General features: G+C 44.9%; 2 protein-coding genes across 2 annotated transcripts in view; both read right to left on the bottom strand.

Moving 5' to 3' along the window:
• LOC310751904 (protein S100-A4-like) overlaps positions 1 to 19,812 on the bottom strand; it is a 196,358-nt gene that overhangs the window by 88,817 nt on the left and 87,729 nt on the right. The window lies entirely within an intron of this gene.
• On the bottom strand, positions 10,194 to 14,900 carry S100A13 (S100 calcium binding protein A13). Its single transcript, XM_083591671.1, has 2 exons — positions 14,747 to 14,900; positions 10,194 to 10,497 (listed from the first exon to the last, which is right to left on the bottom strand). Exons 1-2 carry the CDS (start codon positions 14,897 to 14,899, stop codon positions 10,360 to 10,362), a joined length of 291 nt encoding a protein of 96 aa, XP_083447797.1. The 5' UTR covers position 14,900; the 3' UTR covers positions 10,194 to 10,359.

Here is a 19,812-nt window from a genome sequence, read left to right as displayed (position 1 = left end):
ACGAAGCAACCACCATGAAGTATAATACAAATAATCATAAAAGTGACCGGTCAAATAGGGACAGAGGCAAAATCCAATTCAGTTTCCATTCAAAGGCCAGCTGCTCTCGTTTGCACTTCCTGAAGTAAAACACAAAGCGAAACTCAGCCATCCTTCGAAATCCGAACTGCCCTGAATTTTGCAATGCAGTTCTTCAACCAAGTTGTAGGTATGCAAATGTATACGCTGGGTAAAGTTTGCACGTTGGAAAATGCATACTTTTATTAAAAGAATGTATGAAAATGCATTATGTTTGGGGGGGGTAGCTTGCAAAAAACTTGTCTTGCAAATTAGGCAAAATTTGCATTAAAATGCTGGTGAATTTTCATGTTATTTTAAGAAAAGAATTTGCAAACTGATGTGGAAATGTGGAGAACTGGAAAATGAGAATCAGGCCCCATCTTCCCTGTGCATCTAAAGCAGTAGACTAACACATTAAGCAGTCATGGCTTCCCCTAAAGTATCCTGGAAGCTGTCATTTGTTAAGGGTGCTGAGAGCTGACAGGGAGACCCCCTCCATTCTTTCACAGAGCTATAATTTCCAGAGTTGTCTCTTTTCCCAGCGACCCGAGAGAGAGACTGAAATTGATAGATTATTCCATCTGTATCGGCTCATCAATTTATATAGCTGCATTGGCCTGTGGACATAGAAAGACATACTTCAAGGAGTGTCTGACAGTCTAATAATAATAATAATAATAATAATAATAATAATAATAATAATAAAAATTCAGTGCTTTTTCTGGGGGGACACAGGGGTACGCATACCCCTAAACATTTCATGAATCTAAAATTTTAAACATTTTTAGTTTCTTCGCTAGCACGGTGAATCGTCAGTTCCGTCGCTACCCCTGATGGCGTCCTCATTTCCTCTCATGGCATTTCCTGAGTCTCAGACGGAAGCGAGCGTTTAATGTGTGAAGCAGTGTGGAATGCGGATGTGTGGTGTTTTGCTGATGAAAGTTTGGCCTCATTGAGGGGCAGTATTTCAATATGAGTAGGAAAATCACTGTGAGCTGTCAAGCTGTGTAATATGAGGCAATGCATGTTCTTTGTACTTTTGCCCATTGATGGTATTTATTTCCCCCGATTTGAACTATAAAATGGTGGTTTACTTGAGCCAAAATGAGAGTGCCCCTAAACATTTTTTTTAAAAAAGGGGGGAAAAACCACTGATTGAATTAATTGCTTTATTTTGCCCAAGGTAACTCAAAGGGACGCGGGTGGCGCTGTGGGTTAAACCACAGAGCCTAGGACTTGCCAATCAGAAGGTCGGCAGTTCGAATCCCCGTGACAGGGTGAGCTCCCGTTACTCGGTCCCTGCGCCTGCCAACCTAGCAGTTCGAAAGCACATCAAAGTGCAAGTAGATAAATAGGTACCGCTCCAGTGGGAAGGTAAACGGCGTTTCCATGTGCTGCTCTGGTTCGCCAGAAGCAGCTTAGTCATGCTGGCCACATGACCCGGAAGCTGTACGCTGGCTCCCTCGGCCAATAAAGCGAGATGAGCGCCGCAACCCCAGAGTCGGTCACGACTGGACCTAATGGTCAGGGGTCCCTTTACCTTTACCTTTTAACTCAAAGTGACTTACAAACAACAGACAGGCAGACAATAAACCCCAAATACATAGGAGGAGGCACAAGAAGAAGGGCCTCAGAAGATGATCTCAGGGTCCAGGTCTCATGTGGAGAGAGGTGGTGCTAGAAGTATTGCAGTCCTGAGCAGTCTAAGGGTTTATAGGTCAAAACCAGCACTTTCAATTGCGCCCAGAAATGAATCGGCAGCTGGTGCAGTCAGGCCAGGATTGGTGTAAACCATATTTCCCCAGTGAGCAAAAACGAGGATGCTACAGGGAACCAGGCAGAGGGCCTTCTCGGTAGTGGCGCCTGCCCTGTGGAAGGCCCTCCCATCAGATGTCAAAGAGATAAACCTGACATTTAGAAGACATCTGAAGGCAGCCCTGTTCAGGGAAGTTTTTAATGTGTGACATTTTAATGTATTTTAATCTTTGTTGGAAGCCCCCCAGAGTGGCTGGGGAAACCCAGCCAGATGGGTGGGGTACAAATAATAAATTATTATTATTATTATTATTATTATTATTATTATTATTATTACAGTGGTACCTTGGGTTAAGTACTTAATTCGTTCTGGAGGTCCGTTCTTAGCCTGAAACTGTTCTTAACCTGAAGCACCACTTTAGCTAATGGGGCCTCCTGCTGCCGCCGCGCTGCCGGAGCATGATTTCTGTTCTCATCCTGAAGCAAAGTTCTTAACCTGAAGCACTATTTCTGGGTTAACGGAGTCTGTAACCTGAAGCGTATGTAACCCAAGGTACCACTGTGTTATTATTGCTGCATCTTTGCTGGAAGTGTGTTCCACAGTATAGGACCAGGAACACTAGGTGTCCAGCTTCTAGCAGAGGCCAGTCAGTCTGCTGTAACACATGGGACAACAAGCAACACTCATCTGGATTCTCTCAGAGACTGAGCCACAGGTGGTCCTTAAAATATGCCTGAGAAGCTCGTACACCAGCCATGAAAGGGAACAATTCCTCCCCAACAGCGCCCTCTTAGAGATCTCCAAATTGCATCAAGATGTTACAGCGCCAAGTGCTTGTCTTCAACCAGCCATTCCCTTCCCAGGATATTCCATTCAGGTCTCCCTCCCTCTGCCTGCCAGTCTGCATTTCATGTCGACTCCTCACTGGGCTGTTTTGGGTGTAATAATAATAATAATTTATTTATACCCCGCCCATCTGGCTGGGCTTCCCCAGCCACTCTGGGCGGCTTCCAAAAAAATATTAAAATACCGTAATACATCAAACATTAAAAGCTTCCCTAAACAGGGCCGCCTTCAGATGTCTGTACCCCATCCCTTAAGCATCCCCCCTCGAAACCTAGCCCAAAGATCCCTTCCTCGTGTGCATTGCTGATTTTGGAACCACTGCCTTGATGTAAGGAACCACTCTTGCTGAATCCAGCCTCCAGATGTTGTTGAACTCCCACCAGCCCCTGCTTATCAAGCATGCTGACTGCTGGGGCTGCTGCGAATTCGAGTCCAGCCGCAACTGGAGGGCAACAGGTTCCCCGGACGCGGCTGTGAGTGTACAGGGTTGCCTCTGGGTATATGGCCTGGTTCGCCTAACAGTCATTGACAGACATATACGTTGCGAATTTGTATAAACCACGTATAATCATTTCCCAGTAATAAAACCTAGCACTCTGTTTGCGTTGACAGTCCCTAGACAGGAGCCTTTAATTAAAGAGAGTTAACCAATCAGGATTATTATTCTCAGTCTTATTTACCCACCTTACACCCTAAGGTCCCAGGGCAGGCGACAACAGTTACAACTCAACGTTAACAGTTTAAGGCAGATTATAATCACAGACATCAGGTGGGTCCTAAAAATATAGACCTTCGTGGTCGGAGACATTACCACTCCGGAATACCAGTTGCCAGTTTTCCACAAGTTGGACAGGATGCTGAACTAATTGGACATTGGCCTGATCCAGCAGGCTCTCCTTATGTTCTTAGGATCCAGTTTGCCTTTAAAAGCAAGCCTATCTACCCTGATGGCACTGTGGGTTAAACCACAGAGCCTAGGGCTTGCCGATCAGAAGGTCGGTGGTTCGAATCCCCGCGACGGGGTGAGCTCCCGTTGCTCGGTCCCTGCTCCTGCCCACCTAGCAGTTTGAAAGCATGTCAAAGTACAAGTAGATAAATAGGTACCGCTCCGGCAGGAAGGTAAGCTGCGTTTCCGTGTGCTGTTCTGGTTCGCCAGAAGTGACTTAGTCATGCTGGCCACATAACCCGTAAGCTGTACGCCTGCTCCCTCGGCCAATAAAGCGAGATGAGCGCCGCAACCCCAGAGTCGGCCACGACTGGACCTAATAGTCAGGGGTCCCTTTACCTTTAACAATCTACCCTGAACTTTCTGAAAGAGTGCATGAACCAAAAACATATTCTTCAAATCCTTCCTTCTCTAACTTTTGCAGTGCGGTTCCCCAGCCAAGCTTCAAAAACAGATAATAAAGTTTTCAGGGAAATGCATGCGTGAGTAAAAAGAGCATAAAGGAATGCCTTGCGGAAGGGAGAATTGTTTCGCAAGACAAAAACCCAAACCAAACCCTGCGTATTAGGAGAAATCTGCCCTAAAATGCTGATAAATTATCATGTGGAGCTTTTCTTTCAATGCAGACTGATGCGGAAATGTGGAAAACTGGGGAAATGACATAGATTTGCCCATTCCCTAACTCAGCTGAAATTAGACAAATCATTGGTTCAGGAGAGGGTCTGTCAATGACTACAACTCATCATGATGGCTCTATGAGCCCTCTAAATTCAGAGGCACTCAATTTATGGATGCTGGTTTTGGAGCGGGTAGGCAAGCAGGGGTTACGGTTATTCTCAGCCCCATCTTGTGTGGGCTTCTTGGAGGCACCTGGGAATGTGGGAGCCCAGTGTGCACACAGGGAAGCTTCCATGTGGATAAGGGGCAGGAAAGGCACTTGTGAATCGGAGAACTCCATGAGCGCAGGGGGAATTTTCTATACTGTGAACCTTTTCTGTGGATAAAGGATGGGAAGGATGGTTTTGTCCATATGATCAAAGCTTATTTGCATGCACGAGCAGCCTGCGATTCAAGTGCCACTGGTGCCTCCTCTGTGCCCACACAAAGCTTGGAATCAGAGGCCGTGTGGATTCAGGAGACGCCCCTGTTGTCATGGTCACCTGTGGTGGAGCAACACCCTCGGGGGTTAAATTCCGGAGCGCATTCCTTTGCCCTGCCGAAATCAGCCTCCTTATACAATACGCATCTTGGAAATCATTTCCGGCTCCGAAGGAACAGCAGGTTGTCATTCCTGGGCTCTCTCGCACCGAGCCCTGGCCTGAAGCCAAACGTGTTTCTCTTACCTGTCGAGCTGGTCCTCTGTCTTAACAGATGCTCCACCTTCCCCCCTCCAAAGGTAGACACATCTTACTCTCATCGGTGCAAAAGTTGCTGATGGATTTCTGGCTCCTCCTCCACCTCTGCAGCCTCGAGGAAGGGGCTGCCAGATTCCCACCTTACCTGTCTCAGGTGTGCTCCTGAGGGTCAGGCAAGATGCGATGGAGTGGGAGAAAGGATAGTGAACAGTTCTGGTGGCCTTCCCTCCAAAAGGAAATTGCGGAGTTGGGAAAAGGTCAGGAAAGGGCAAGCAAAATGATCAAGGAGGTGCAGAATTAGCCCAGAATTATTATTATTATTATTATTATTATTATTATTATTATTATTATTAATTTATTTATACCCCACCCATCTGGCTGGGCTTCCCCAGCCACACTGGGTGGCTTTCAACAAAATATTAAAACACAGTAATGCATCAAACATTCAAAACTTCTCTGAACAGGGCTGCCTTCAGATGTCGTCTAAATGTCAGGTAGTTGTTTATCTTTGACATCTGGTGGGAGGGCGTTCCACAGGGTGGGTGCCGCCACCGAGAAGGCCCTCTGCCTGGTTTCCTGTAACTTGGCTTCTTGCAGCGAGGGAACCGCCAGAAGGTCCTCGGCACTGGACCTCAGTGTCCAGGCTGAATGATGGGGGTGGAGACGCTCCTTCAGATATACTGGACCGAGGCTGTTTAGGGCTTTAAAGGTCAGCACCAACACAAGCAAGGAAGAGGGAGCATGATTGAGATGTATAAAATCATACAAGGCATGGAGAAAGTGGACAGAGATAAGTTTTTTCTCCCTTTCTTGTAGCACTAGAATTTGCGGCTGTCCAATGAAGCTGAATGTTGGAAGATTCCAGGCAGACAGAGGAAAGTAGTTTCCCCCCCACAGTGAATAGTTAAACTAGAGGACTCACTTCAAGAGGAAACATTGATGGCCACCATCTTGGACGGCTTTAAGAGAGGATGGGACAAATTCATGGAGAAGTCTGTCAATGAGCCATAATGACTATGCTAAAGAGGCAATGTGCTTCTAAACATCAGTTTTTAGGAATTACAAGTGGCGAGAGTTGCTGTTGCACTCAGGCCCTGTTCGCAGGCTCCCCAAGAAGCATCCAGCTAACCCTTGTGAGAACAGGGTTCTGGACTAGATGGGCCATTGACTTGAACCAGCAGTCAGGTTCTTCTGAAGTCCAGAAGAACAGTCTATTCGGATTCCTGGGTTCTTAGGGTCTTTGTCGTACAGTTTCAACAGCTGTGGGATGTAGGCATCTCGTTTGGGGTGGCAGGCTATAGGGCACAACTGAGGAGCCTGCGACTCTCCAGGCATTGTTAGACTACAACTCCCAGTGTTGCTGCTGCAAGTGATTGTCGGTTCTTATTTTAGGCTATGGGGGGCACCTGCTCATTAGCACCCAGGACAATCTGCTTAGTCCTTCATTCTTCCTCACCCTCTGCCACCCCTAATCTCTTGCAGTTGTGTTTTAATTTTTTGCTTTTTTATAATAATTTTTATTGAATTTACATTTTATCATAATCCCATTCCATTACATAATTCCATAACCAAAACCACTGCTCACACTGAGCATCGACCTGCCACCGTCCCGCTTTCTGGCTTTCATAAATAATCACTTACATCTTAGCATTTCTAGATCCACTTATTTACCTTCTTTTCTTCTTAATAAACTTCACCTCCTTAAATGTAAATCAGTTCCCTATGTTCGCATTACAAAATATTTCAACTCAAACCTACAGACGTTTTCAAATGTTTACAATGTTCTTTCATATATAATATAAATTTGCTCCAGTCCTTTTGAAACAGTCGTGTTGATTTCGGATCTTCCCCATCAGCTGTGCCAATTCTACGTATTCTATCATCTTGGTGTGCCATTCTTCCAATGTTGGAAGTTCCTGCTGCTTCCATTTCTGGACCAAAAGTATCCTTGCTGCCGTTGTGGCATACATAAACAAGTTTACATCTGTGTGTTTTAAAGTGGGTGTGACACCTTGCATCTTCCTGCCAATGGCCCCCCCCAACCCAATCATGCCAGGGGATCATTTTCTCCCGACACCAGTCAGTATATCTGCAGAATCATTATGTCATTGGTCAAGGGGTGGGGGTGGTAGATTTATCTTGGCTGTATGTGTTCCTCCCTCAATGCTCTACCCTATCCCTTCCGTTTTCTTCCCCACCCCGACCCCCAAGCCTACCCCGGTATGCATCAGAAAAACGCTATTAATGAAACTCCCAGCACCCCGGCCATTGGCCTATCTGCCTGGGGCTGATGGGATTTGGAGTCCAACAATGTCTGGAGGGCTGCAGGTTCCCCATCCCTGTTCTAGGGAGGAAGATTGGAGAGGATACACTTCAGGACCTGGGAGAGCTCCTAAGGGAGAGAGGTGGTCTTGGAGCAAGGTCTTTAACTAGGGGCAAGGAGGAGGCTCTTCAGGACCTGGGAGAGCTCCCAAGGGATGGAGATGTTGTTGTCACTATCAGAAGTGCTGGAGCTGCCTGGCTCTGAATGCTCTGCCTCCCATATTGCCCCCTCACTTTGCCTCATGGTGGGGCCTGCTCTTTAGGGTGAGCTGGTCCCAGCGCTACCCCTCCCTATCACTAACGCTTGTCCAACTTGGGGCTGCCACTTTGCAACCTGGACAAAAGCTCCCTAAATGAAGCAATACAACAGGAGATGTGGCAGTAGCTCTCCACTCTCAACCTCCATGCCCTGCTCTTCCTTGGGTCTTGAGATTCACTCTCCACTCCCCTCTGTTGTGGAGAGGCCATTAATATCATAAGAACATATGGACATAAGAAGAGCTTTGCTGGATCAGGCCAGTGGCCAGTCCAGTCCAGCACCCTGTTCCCACAATGGCCCCAAAGAGGATGTGAAAGCCCTCTGCCCTCCTGTGATTTCCAGCAACTCGTATTTAAAGACATGATACCTCCAGCAGTGAAGGGAGAACATAGTTGTTGTGGTTAGTAGCCATTTTGATACTATTGATACTCCATTGTTACTATTGATACTCCATTGATTTCTCTAATTCTCTTTTAAAGCCATCCAAGTGATTTCATTATATATATTTATTTTTCAAATGATTGATTTTATCTTACGTTTGATAATGTTACTATATTTGCTGTCCTTTATCTCTTTTTTTGTTTATTGCTATATATTTTATTTCTTAACTGCCAGGGACTTTTCATAGCAATGATTTAAATGAATAGAGTTGTAGAATTGTACACGGACTGCCTCGCCAGAGTGGTGCATGCTCTGGTTATCTCCCGCTTAGACTACTGCAATGCGCTCTACGTGGGGCTACCTTTGAAGGTGACCCGGAAACTACAACTAATCCAGAATGCAGCAGCCAGACTGGTGACTGGGAGCGGCCGCCAAGACCATATAACACCGGTCTTGAAAGACCTACATTGGCTCCCAGTACGTTTCCGAGCACAATTCAAAGTGTTGGTGCTGACCTTTAAAGCCCTAAATGGCCTCCGTCCAGTATACCTGAAGGAGCGTCTCCACCCCCATCGTTCTACCTGGACACTGAGGTCCAGCACCAAGGGCCTTCTGGCGGTTCCCTCACTGTGAGAAGCCAAGTTACAGGGAACCAGGCAGAGGGCCTTCTCGGTAGTGGCGCCCTCCCTGTGGAACGCCCTCCCACCAGATGTCAAAGAGAAAAACAACTACCAGACTTTTAGAAGACATCTGAAGGCAGCCCTGTTCAGGGAAGCTTTTAATGTTTGATGTATCACAGTATTTTAATATTCTTTTGGAAGCCGCCCAGAGTGGCTGGGGAAACCCAGCCAGATGGGCGGGGTATAAATAAATTATTATTATTATTATTATTATTATTATTATTATTATTATTATTATTAGGACGGAAGGGACCCTGAGGATCATCTAGTCCAACCCCCTGCAATGCAGAAATATGCAGCTATCCCAAACAGGGATTGAACCTGCAGCCTTGGTGTTATCAGCACTAGGCTCTAACCGACTGAGCTACCCAATGGTCCATTTCATTTTGCTTCGTGCAAACTGCTTAGAAATATTCTTTTGAATTAAGTGGTATATAAACCTTGCTAAAAATGTTAATGGGGGGGAGAGAGAGAGAGAGAGAGATTGGCCAAGATTCCTATCTAGAGTTGCCAGGATGAAACCAAGGCTGGGAACTGGGCCATACCTGGCTTCCAGAGTGACTCCACCTACCTACCTGCGCCACCCATTGGGTCCTCCTGACCTGGAAGTACTTAGAACAGCTTCATGTTATAAGGATGGGGGGGCATCTGCATTAAACAGAGTCAGACCAGTGGTCCACCTAGCTCGGTATTTTCTGCACGGACTGGCAGTGACCCTCCAAGGTTTCAGGCATGCAAGGCAGATATTCTACCAGCTGAGCTGGAACCCTTCTCTGTGGGACAATAGCAGCATTCACTGATTCTTAGCTGTGACTCCTGGATCCTAGCTGTGGTTATAGCTCAGCTTTGAGTCCCCCTCCAGCACTGAGAGCCTTCCGGCAGTTCCCTCACTGCGAGAAGCGAGGTTATAGGGAACCAGGGAGAGGGCCTTCTCGGTAGTGGCGCCCGCCCTGTGGAACGCCCTCCTATCAGGTGTCAAAGAGATAATAATAATAATAATAATAATACATTTTATTTATATCCCGCCCTCCGCAGCCGAAGCCGGGCTCAGGGTGGCTAACAACAATAAAACAGTACAACAGTACAACACAACACAACACAACACAACACAACACAACACTCTAAAATCATTCATTATAAAATTAATTCAACTCAAACCAATGGCAACCATTGGGCCAGAGCTCCGTGAAGATTGCCGAAGGAGGGAGTCAGGCTGTGCCCTGGCCAAAGGCCTGGTGGAACAGCTCTGTCTTGCAGGCCCTGCGGAAAGATGTCAAGTCCCGCAGGGCCCTAGTCTCTTGTGACAGAGCGTTCCACCAGATTGGAGCCACAGCCGAAAAAGCCCTGGCTCTGGTTGAGGCCGGCCTAACCTCTCTGTGGCCCGGGACCTCCAAGATGTTTTTATTTGAAGACCGTAACAACTACCTGACATTTAAAAGACATCTGAAGGCAGCTCTGTTCAGGGAAGTTTTTAATGTGTGACATTTGGTGTTTTTTTTTTAATTATTATTATTATTATTATTATTATTATTATTATTATTATTATTATTATTACCTTGCCACCAAGCAAGCAACAAACAACAGTATCTCAGAGCAAATGCTTTTATTTGAATTGCTGCAGCCTGTTGACTGACGGGTTGATATTTCCTGTTATCTTCCTCCTCCTGCAAGCACTCAGAATCAAGGTGCCTTGGTCCCACCCACCCAACTCTCTCTCTCGCACGAGCCACGGCCACCCACCCGTGCCACGACTTTCACTTCTTTCTCCCCACTTTCTCCCTCTTGATATCCTTGGCCAGCTCCCCAATCAGCCTCCAGTACTCTCCGAATTTCAGCTCCTCGTCGTTGTTGACATCCAGGCTCCTCATCTTCTCGTCGAGGTCGCCGACGTCCTTCAGAAAAGGAGGAAAGGAAAGGAAAAGTCAGGATAGGTCTGATTTTTTAATTAGACAAGTTAACAGGAATTAGACAAATTAACAGGAAGGATCCGAAACCGGCGGGACCAGAATTTTACCGAAGACTGGAGTAAATTTACGAACTATATGAAAAGTATTTGTGATGATCAGACAATGTTTGCAGGTTTGAAAGAAGTTCTGTGAAGAGTATTGTTGGAAATATTGTAAAAATGGAAAATGGGAGATGATAAGTTAAGAGAGGTAAAGACAATATAAAATTAAGTAATGCATAAAAAGAGGTTAAGACAGAAGATCATCGGAGGTGCTGATGGAAGTCCAAAAAAAGCGTATTTGTAATAATTTGTGTGGTACATTTTATAATTTGTATGTTAAAATTAATAAAAATGCATTATTATTATTTTAAAAAAAGGAAAAGTCATGGATAGCTGGGGCAGCAAAGGCACTGTGACGTTTTGTCACAGGAACCCGCTTGTAAAAATTATGTAAGGTATGGAGAAGACAGTCTGAGGAGAATTCTCTCTCTCTCTCTCATCGTACTCCTAGAGCTCAGAGTCATCCAAGAAAATTGATTGGCAGCCCTCGGTTCAGAACCAACAAAAGGAAACACATCTCCATAACTATGCATAATTAACTTCAGGAATTTGCTCCTGCAAGATCTGGTCATCGCGGCAGCAGGTGTCTCATGTTTGCGTCTCCCCATGGATGACACTGAGTCTGGCCCAACTTCCCGCAAGCAGCAAGTGAGGGGGTGGTCTGAAAGCTACACGCACACAGAGTGAGAGAGGAAAGGAATTCCTTGCACACAGAAATCTAGCAAGTCAGGTAGAAGGTGGTCTAGCTGAAATTTATTCCCTGAAGAACTAGTTTTCTACATGCATGGTGTTGCTCTTTCTTGGCAGACTAGGTTAGTCATGTTGATTAATTTCTATGGGTTTACTCTGGGTAGGAATAAGAATCCCATATATCTATAGCATTTTTATACCACTTTAGCAGTCGTGGCTTTCCCCCTCCTTAAATAATCCTGGGAAGTATACAACAGTTTGTTAGAGGCACTGGGAATTGTAGCTGTCTTAAGGTCTCCTAAAATCTCTCAATTTAACAAACTACAGCTCCTAGGATCCTTTTTTATTTTGTGGGGGTGCCTTAAATGTATAGTGTACACAGCCGGGACCATAACCCCATGGCTTAATGTAGATAATTAAAGGGAAGTCAATGTTTGTTTTTCTTTTTAGTGTTTATATTATTAACTTGTAGGATATGGGTTTGTTTTGTTTGTTTGTTTTGAATGTCGGTTTTAGTGTTTTGTGTACTGTTATTTTTTGATATTTTTCATGTTGTTGTTGTTGTGTGGAAAATACTAATAAAATTTATATATAAAAAAGAAGAAAAGAAAATCAAAGGCAGCAGGGGTCATATCCAAACCGTCAATTAAAATCACATTTATACCACTTTTAAAAGTCATGGCAGTTTCCTCCAAAGAATCTTGGGAACCACAGTTTAAGGGTGCTGGGAATCATAGCGCAGGGTGGGGTCTCCTAACATCACCTTTAACAGGATCCTATGGAGGCAGCCATGACTGTTAAAGCAGTATCACAGTTCTTTGAGCAGCTAGTACAGGTGGAGCCAAGCATTAGTCATTACTCAGAGTAGACCTACTGAAATTAATGGATGTGACTAACTTACGCTCAGTGGGGTTGCTCCCAATCTTCGTCCCACTCAGAAAAGTTCCCCGTTGACTTTAATGAACTGGACTAACATAGGTCCATTATTTCCAGTGGGTCTACTCTGAGCACAGTGGCTGCTCTCAAGTAGGCTCGCTTTTAAAAGGGACACGAATCAAGGCCTCATGAAAATCCATCAGCGTTTTAATGCACATTTCTCCCAATGGACACATGCATGTACAGTGGTACCTCGGGTTAAGTACTTAATTCATTCCGGAGGTCCGTTCTTAACCTGAAACTGTTCTTAACCTGAAGCACCACTTTAGCTAATGGGGCCTCCTGCTGCCGTTGGAGCACAATTTCTGTACTCATCCTGAAGCAAAGTTCTTAACCTGAGGTAATATTTCTGGGTTAGCGGAATCTGTAACCTGAAGCGTATGTAACCTGAAGTGTATGTAACCTGAGGTACCACTGTACGCAACGTTGCCTAATACTCACATTTTTGCAGAGCACACATTTTTCTATGCAATTTTGCCTAACACACACACACACAAAACATCTTTGCAAAGCAATTTTCCTGAACACAATGCATTTTTCTATCTCATTTTCACTAAGAGACGCATTCATACACATCTTGGTGTAAAAGGCTGTGCTAGAGAATGCATTGCAAGATTCAGAGAAGGGTGAATTTTGAAGGCTGGCTGCATTTAAGTCACTGATTCTGAAAACATGACTTAGGTTCTCCTTAAACTGCGACAGGAATCAAATACAGTACGTCCCCTGTCCTTAGACATTGCAGCTGCTGCAGCTGCCAGCTCCTCAAAACTTTTGCAATCCTTCACCTTACCTACTGGAATGTAGCACACGAGTGAATCCCTCCCCTCTTGCCAGAATCAGACCATTGGTTTGTCTGGCACAGTATTTCCAACACTGACCGGCAACTGTCCTCTGGGGTTTCAGGCAGGGTTCTCTCTCAGCTGTTAGAGACTGGCTGGATGCAGAGGAGAGGTGGTAGGCAGCAGCTGGAGAACCCGCAAGGGAAGATGGCTGGTGGTGGGTGGTCAGAAGGAGAAGACTGGGAGAAGGATGTGTCGGAAGCAGAAGATGCAACAGGGTTCAGTGAGCAGTAAAGGTAAAGGGACCCCCGACCATTAGGTCAAGTCATGACCGACTCTGGGGTTGCGGCGCTCATCTCGCTTAACTGGCCAAGGGAGCTGGCGTACAGCTTCCGGGTCATGTGACCAGCATGACTAAGCCACTTCTGGTGAACCAGAGCAGCGCATGGAAACGCCGTTTACCTTACCGCCGGAGCAGTACCTATTTGTCTACTTGCACTTTGATGTGCTTTCGAACTGCTAGGTTGGCAGGAGCAGGGACAGAGCAACAGGAGCTCACCCTGTCATGGGGATTCGAACTGCCGACCTTCTGATCGGCAAGTCCTAGGCTCTGTGGTTTAGACCACAGTGCCACCCGCGTCCCTTAGTGAGCAGTAGGGCGGTTCATAAAAAACTTTTTTTTGTACATGCCTGCTCCAAAGGTCTTATCTTACTACACTAGGGATTATATAGCTATAACTGAAATTTCATGTATATCAGTTAATATATTGTCCCTGCTCCACTGAATTGAAATTTCAGCCTTCACAACATAGGAAAACAGCCAAGTAAACAACTATTTTCATGGAGGAGGGTCAGGATATTAACCGATATGCATGAAATTTCAGATATAACTATATAATCCCTAGTGTAGTAAGATAAGACCTTTGGAGCGGGCATTTACAAAAAAAAATTAAAAATTACGAACCGCCATAGTGAGCAGGAAGAGGCTGTGGCAGAGAGCAGTTCAGAATAAGAGGCAGAAGCAGAGGCTGGAGAGGAGGGAGGGGGCAAGCAGCAGAGAGGAGACAGGCTGCTGAAGAAGCCAGGGAGCCTCCCCCCCTGCTGTGGCCAGTTTCCCTCCCTGCTGGTCTTCCAGGACCAGGTGAGATGTGAAGAGGGAGTAGCAAAGACAGGCACGTTGACTGAGTCTCAGATTGGTAGGGGAGAAGCAGACTTAGGCAACTGTAGGCAACTTCAGTCCCCTCAGCTGCCTCATAGGGGGCACGAGTTCCTGTGCTCGCTAGGCCTAGCCTCCTGAGCAGATCTTGTTTCCCTAACTTCACTGACGCCGTGTGATTTATTGCTGACCTGCACGGGACACCATCCCGACTCTAATAATGCCTCTTGCTTGCTTGGATGGAGGATTCGTGAAGGGAGGTGCGAGTGACTGCAGGAACCAGTTTACTCCGTGAAGGTAAAATCCGCACTAGTTACTCCACTAACTGTTGCCTCTGGTCCCTGCCCACCACTGCAACATGGCCCTGGAAGGCTGCTTAGAATGGAATGTCGCCCTCAGGCAGAAAACTATTCCCTGCAGAGCTTCTGGACGTGCAATGAGAGGCAGTGGGTCTCCAACTTTTCCTTCAGCAAAATGCTTTCGGCCTAGCCCTGCTTATCCTGATTTTAAAATAAAAGCATCCCCCATCCTCCTGGTCTTGCGCCCTATAATTTGTGTCGTTTCCCCCCTACCTTCATGAGGTTCGGGAGCTGCTCGTGAACAAGTTCCTTGAACTCCCCAGCCGTCAGAGTCCCCTTCTTGCCCTCACGGCCCGCATGCGTGAAGAAGATGTTGACGATCTTCTCGATGGCTGCCTCCAGCTCTGTCCATTCGCTGCTGGCCATCTCAGGACTGAGGAGTGGTGAGTGAGTTCCTTCCTCGCTGAGGCTGTGGCTCGACGGATGGGGAGTGTGTTTGTAGCGACGGGCTGTGTAAGACGGGCTCTGTGAACAGGGGAGAAGGAGAAGGTGAGGCAGTCAGGAGGAAATCAACAGGGGAAGAGCAGAAGGAAAGAGGATGCCAATAAAGCAGCAAAGCACATAAGAAGAACTATGATTTGGATAATGTCATTATTTCTGTTGTTCTGATGTTTTTTTATTGCTATGAGGCAGTGACAGATTTTCCTTTCTTGGGCTCCATGATCACTGCAGATGGTGACAGCAGCCACGAAATTAAAAGACACCTGCTTCTTGGGAGAAAAGCAATGGCAAACCTAGGCAGCATCTTAAAAAGCAGAGACATCACCCTGCCAACAAAGGTCCGTATAGTAAAAGCTATGGTTTTCCCAGTAGCAATGTATGGAAGTGAAAGCTGGACCATAAAGAAGGCTGATTGCCGAAGAATTGATGCTTTTGAATTCTGGTGCTGGAGGAGACTCTTGAGAGTCCCATGGACTGCAAGAAGATCAAACCTATCCATTCTGAAGGAAATCAGCCCTGAGTGCTCACTGGAAGGACAGATTGTGAAGCTGAAGCTCCATGTCTTTTTATTTATTTTTTTAACTCTCAGGGTCTTTCCATAGCAATATTTTAAATGAATAAAATCATAGCTCTGGCTAGTTAAAACATCGCCGTCAATCGACAACAAGTAAACGAGAGAGACCAACGTCACTTGTTGCTTTGCCGAACGAATGCGCCATGGGCCGGTCTTTCAGCTTTTCATAGAATCACAGAACGGTAGAATTGAAAAGGATCTTGAGAACCATGTCATCCAACCCTCTGCCACGCAGGAAACATGCCGCTGTCCCATGCAGGGATCGAACCTGCAACCTTGGCGTCATCAGCACCAGACTCTAACCAGTTGAGCTACCAGTTTGCGATACTGCCTAGAGGCAAAGGCGAAAACATTCCAGAAGGCCTGTAAACGCCACCTTGCTAGCCAAGATAACCCCAGGACCAATTGTCACTTGCTGCAAGAAGAAGATCACGTCATATGTGGTGGGAATGTAGAGAAGTTAAAAAATTTTGGGAAATGATATATAATGAATTGAAGAAAGTGTTTAAAATAACATTTGTAAAAAAAAAACCAGAAGCATTTTTGTTAGGGGTTGTAGGACAAGACCTGCCAAGGAAAACAAAGAATTTATTCGTGTATGCTACAACAGCGGCAAGAACACAAGGATGGAAGAATGAGGAAACCCCGACAAAGGAACAGTGGCAAGAGAAACCAATGAACTATGCAGAATTGGCTAAACTGACATACAAACTGCGAGGTAAGGACAACAGTGTCTTCAAAGAAGAATGGGAACTTTTTACAAAGTATTTAAAAAGACAACAAAATGAATTGGACTCCTTGGCAGGTTTTGAATAAACACACACAAATTTAGTGATTGATAACATGGTAGATAGATGATATAAGGATTGAAATAATTTTATAATATGCAGAGAAATCAGAGAGAGGAACTGAGGGAAGTCCCGGGGGGTGGAGAGGGTTTGATGGGGAATGGGGGAAAGGGGGGGGAAATAATGAATATGATATGTTTTGATATATTGTTGTGTTGAAATTGTTAATAAATTTTTATTTATTTTTTAAAAAAGAACAAGATCAAATCGGCTTATTCGCGTGCTTGGGCATATACCGTATTTTTCGCTCTATAAGACGCACCAGACCACAAGACACACCTAGTTTTTGGAGGAGGAAAACAAGAAAAAAAATATTCTGAATCTCAGAGGCCAGAACAGCTAGAGGGATTGCTGCACAGTGAAAGCAGCGATCCCTCTTGCTGTTCTGGCTTCTGGGATAGCTGTGCAGCCTGCATTTGCTCCATTTTAGGAGGGAAAAAGCGAGTCCTATAGAGCAAAAAATACAGTATTAGTTGGCTTGCTTGGGGTACTTAGCAAGTTGGGAGAAACGAGACCTCTCACACTGATTGCTGCCAGCTACTGCTTTATCTGAGAGATGGATGAGAGATAAGCTTCTACCTTATCTGAGAGAGGGATGAAAGCTTCTAACTTATCTGAGAGATGGATGAGAGATAAAGTACCACCTTATCTGAGAGATGGAAGGGGGCCTCTAAGCCAGGGGTGAGTTAACTGGATTATTGGTGCCTGTTTACGTAGTTTGCTTTGTGCATAAGTAATGCTTAACATAAGAGCAGTGAGGCTCTGCAGGGAGCGTTGTAAGCTTACACTTTCCTTTAATAAAGCACTAAAACTGGCCATTCTGGAGTTTTCCCATCCTCCTTCAGCATAGCTGCATCAACCCGCTCTCAGAAGCCCTCGACCTTTCTTTTCTTCTCGTGAAAACCTATCAGCATATTCGCGCAAACTTCTCCTGATGTTCGCAATCTTCTTATGCACCTATTTGCAACGTTCCCCAATAGAATGCATTTGTGGCGGGTTAGTTTCACTAAGAGATCCATTTCTATGCACACTTTAACCCCAGTCTGTACATCATTATACATGTTACTCCGCTAAAGAAACTGGATTGCAAAATTCAGAGAAGCGCAGATTTCCTAAAATGGCTGTGTTTCCATTTGTGAATCATTTTGGGATGTGGAAACTAGGATTCATCTTTAAATGTGAGCTGAATCACATTTCTCCCCATCAACTCTGACTGTGGTTTGATCCTAGTACATTTCTGCAGGACATTGTATCCCCAAAATATTAGAAAGTGGTCAAGTCCCAAGGAGAAGGGAACTGGTTGTTAAGAGGGCAAGGAGCTCGCCTCCCTCTGTGGAAATTAGGAACTCAAAACACCACTGAAAAGAATTAACAGTAAGAAATAACAATGCACACATCAGTTGTATCTTTCCATCCATAGATTAATCAATTGTATTGCGCTGCACGCTGACTTGGGAATAAGCCACCTCTAACTCAATGAGGCTTACTTTGGGGTAAATGTGAGGAGGTGAATTCAGTTGCATGGATGTGTGGGCCGGATCCTATGGATGCCCTCTTGCAAACCAGTCCTGCTGAATTCAGGGCGAAAGCATGGATAGGATTGCATCACTTTCCTCCCGCGGCAACTAAAGCACTTCTAAACGCGACTTTGGGGTCAGGGGTGACACTTTCCCCTCCGTCCCACAGCCCTGCGAACTGGCTCCCCATACCACACCAGCTAATTGTCTTAAAAGGCAATTAGCTCCAAAATAGGTGACCAACGTCAAATCTGGCTGGTCCTTACGCTGGTTAGCTGGCTGGACTGAGAATTAATAGCACTCTTTAAAATGTAAGAAAAGCCCTCCTCAGCGAGAGACCCAGGAATCTCCCAGAAACCGACAAGCAAGGCATGGAGGCAACGTTCCACGTTGTTGTTTTTTGCAATTTGTCTTTAGCACCTGGTTTTCAGGATACACTGACCCTGAATTTGGAGGCTCTGTTTTGCTGGCAATGTTTTAAACCTGTGTGCCACAACGATAGAGATAGATAGATAGATAGATAGATAGATAGATAGATAGATAGATGATAGATGATAGATGATAGATGATAGATGATAGATGATAGATAGATAATAGATAGATGATAGATAGATAGATAGATAGATAGATAGATAGATAGATAGATAGATAATGATGATGATAGATGATGATGATAGATAGATATAGATAGATAGATAGATAGATAGATAGATAGATAGATAGATAGATGATAGATAGATAGATAGAGATGATAGATAGATAGATGATAGATAGATAGATAGATAGATAGATAGATATAGATAGATAGATAGATAGATAGATAGATAGATAGATAGATAGATGATAGATAGACAGATATAGATAGATGATAGATAGATAGACAGATGATAGATTAGATAGATAGATAGATAGATGATAGATAGATAGATAGATAGATAGATAGATAGATAGATAGATAGATATAGATAGATAGATAGATAGATAGATAGATAGATAGATGATAGATAGATAGATGATAGATAGATAGATAGATAGATAGATATAGAGATGATAGATGATAGATGATAGATGATAGATGATAGATATAGATAGATAGATGACAGATAGATATAGATAGATAGATAGATAGATATAGATAGATAGATAGATATAGATGACAGATAGATTAGATAGATGATAGATAGATAGATAGATAGATAGATGATAGATAGATAGATAGATAGATAGATAGATAGATAGATAGATAGAGATAGCTATAGAGAGAGATGATAGATAGATGATTGATAGAGGGCTCATCTACACTTCTGCTTCTGTCATGCTCAATAAAGCACAGGTCCAAGCTGTTTTCCCCTTGCCCTGCTCCTTTCCAAGGAAAAACCCACTCTTTAGAGACAGATCAGAATAAATGGCAATCCAGGGGAAACCCAAATTGTCACCTCTGTTGTATCTCTGACCAACAGCAGACCTCGAGGGATCTTGAGTCCCTCGATAGGGAGGTGGACTTCAAATCCAACCCCAGTTCTTACAACAGCCATTTGTTCTGATTGAGCATTAAAGAGCAGTTTTCCCTGGGCAGGAAGCAGCGGGACAACAGGAAATGTGGGTATGCCCTTACAGACACACGTCTGTGATTCTATCTACGCTAGTGGCTACGAAGCACATCTTGTGGGCTATTTTGGATTCTGGTGTGTCATGTCACTTCCACGTGACTGGTTTATCCGGCACTCATCCTCATTTGTTTGCACAAAGTTTGCCGGGAGGTTAGATGGCCTCTGCTATTTATTGAGCATTTCGTTCTGATTCGTTAGACGACGTCGTGTCAATCAGCTGCGACCCAACACGCTCTCTCTGGTGCATTTCCCCATCACTTTCCTTCCTGCAAAAAGTCCAGGGTGGGGT

Source organism: Podarcis filfolensis (assembly GCF_964270895.1).
Source record: "Podarcis filfolensis genome assembly, chromosome: 16".
Taxonomy (NCBI): domain Eukaryota; kingdom Metazoa; phylum Chordata; class Lepidosauria; order Squamata; family Lacertidae; genus Podarcis; species Podarcis filfolensis.
This window is presented reverse-complemented; position numbering and strand designations above follow the sequence as displayed.

Excerpts from the sequence above, each read along its gene's own strand:
- S100A13 (XM_083591671.1), bottom strand. The coding sequence starts at position 14,899 with ATGGCCAGCAGCGAATGGACAGAGCTGGAGGCAGCCATCGAGAAGATC. Across the intron at positions 10,498-14,746 it reads AGCTCCCGAACCTCATGAAG|GACGTCGGCGACCTCGACGA; the intron begins GTAGGGGGGAAA and ends CCTTTTCTGAAG.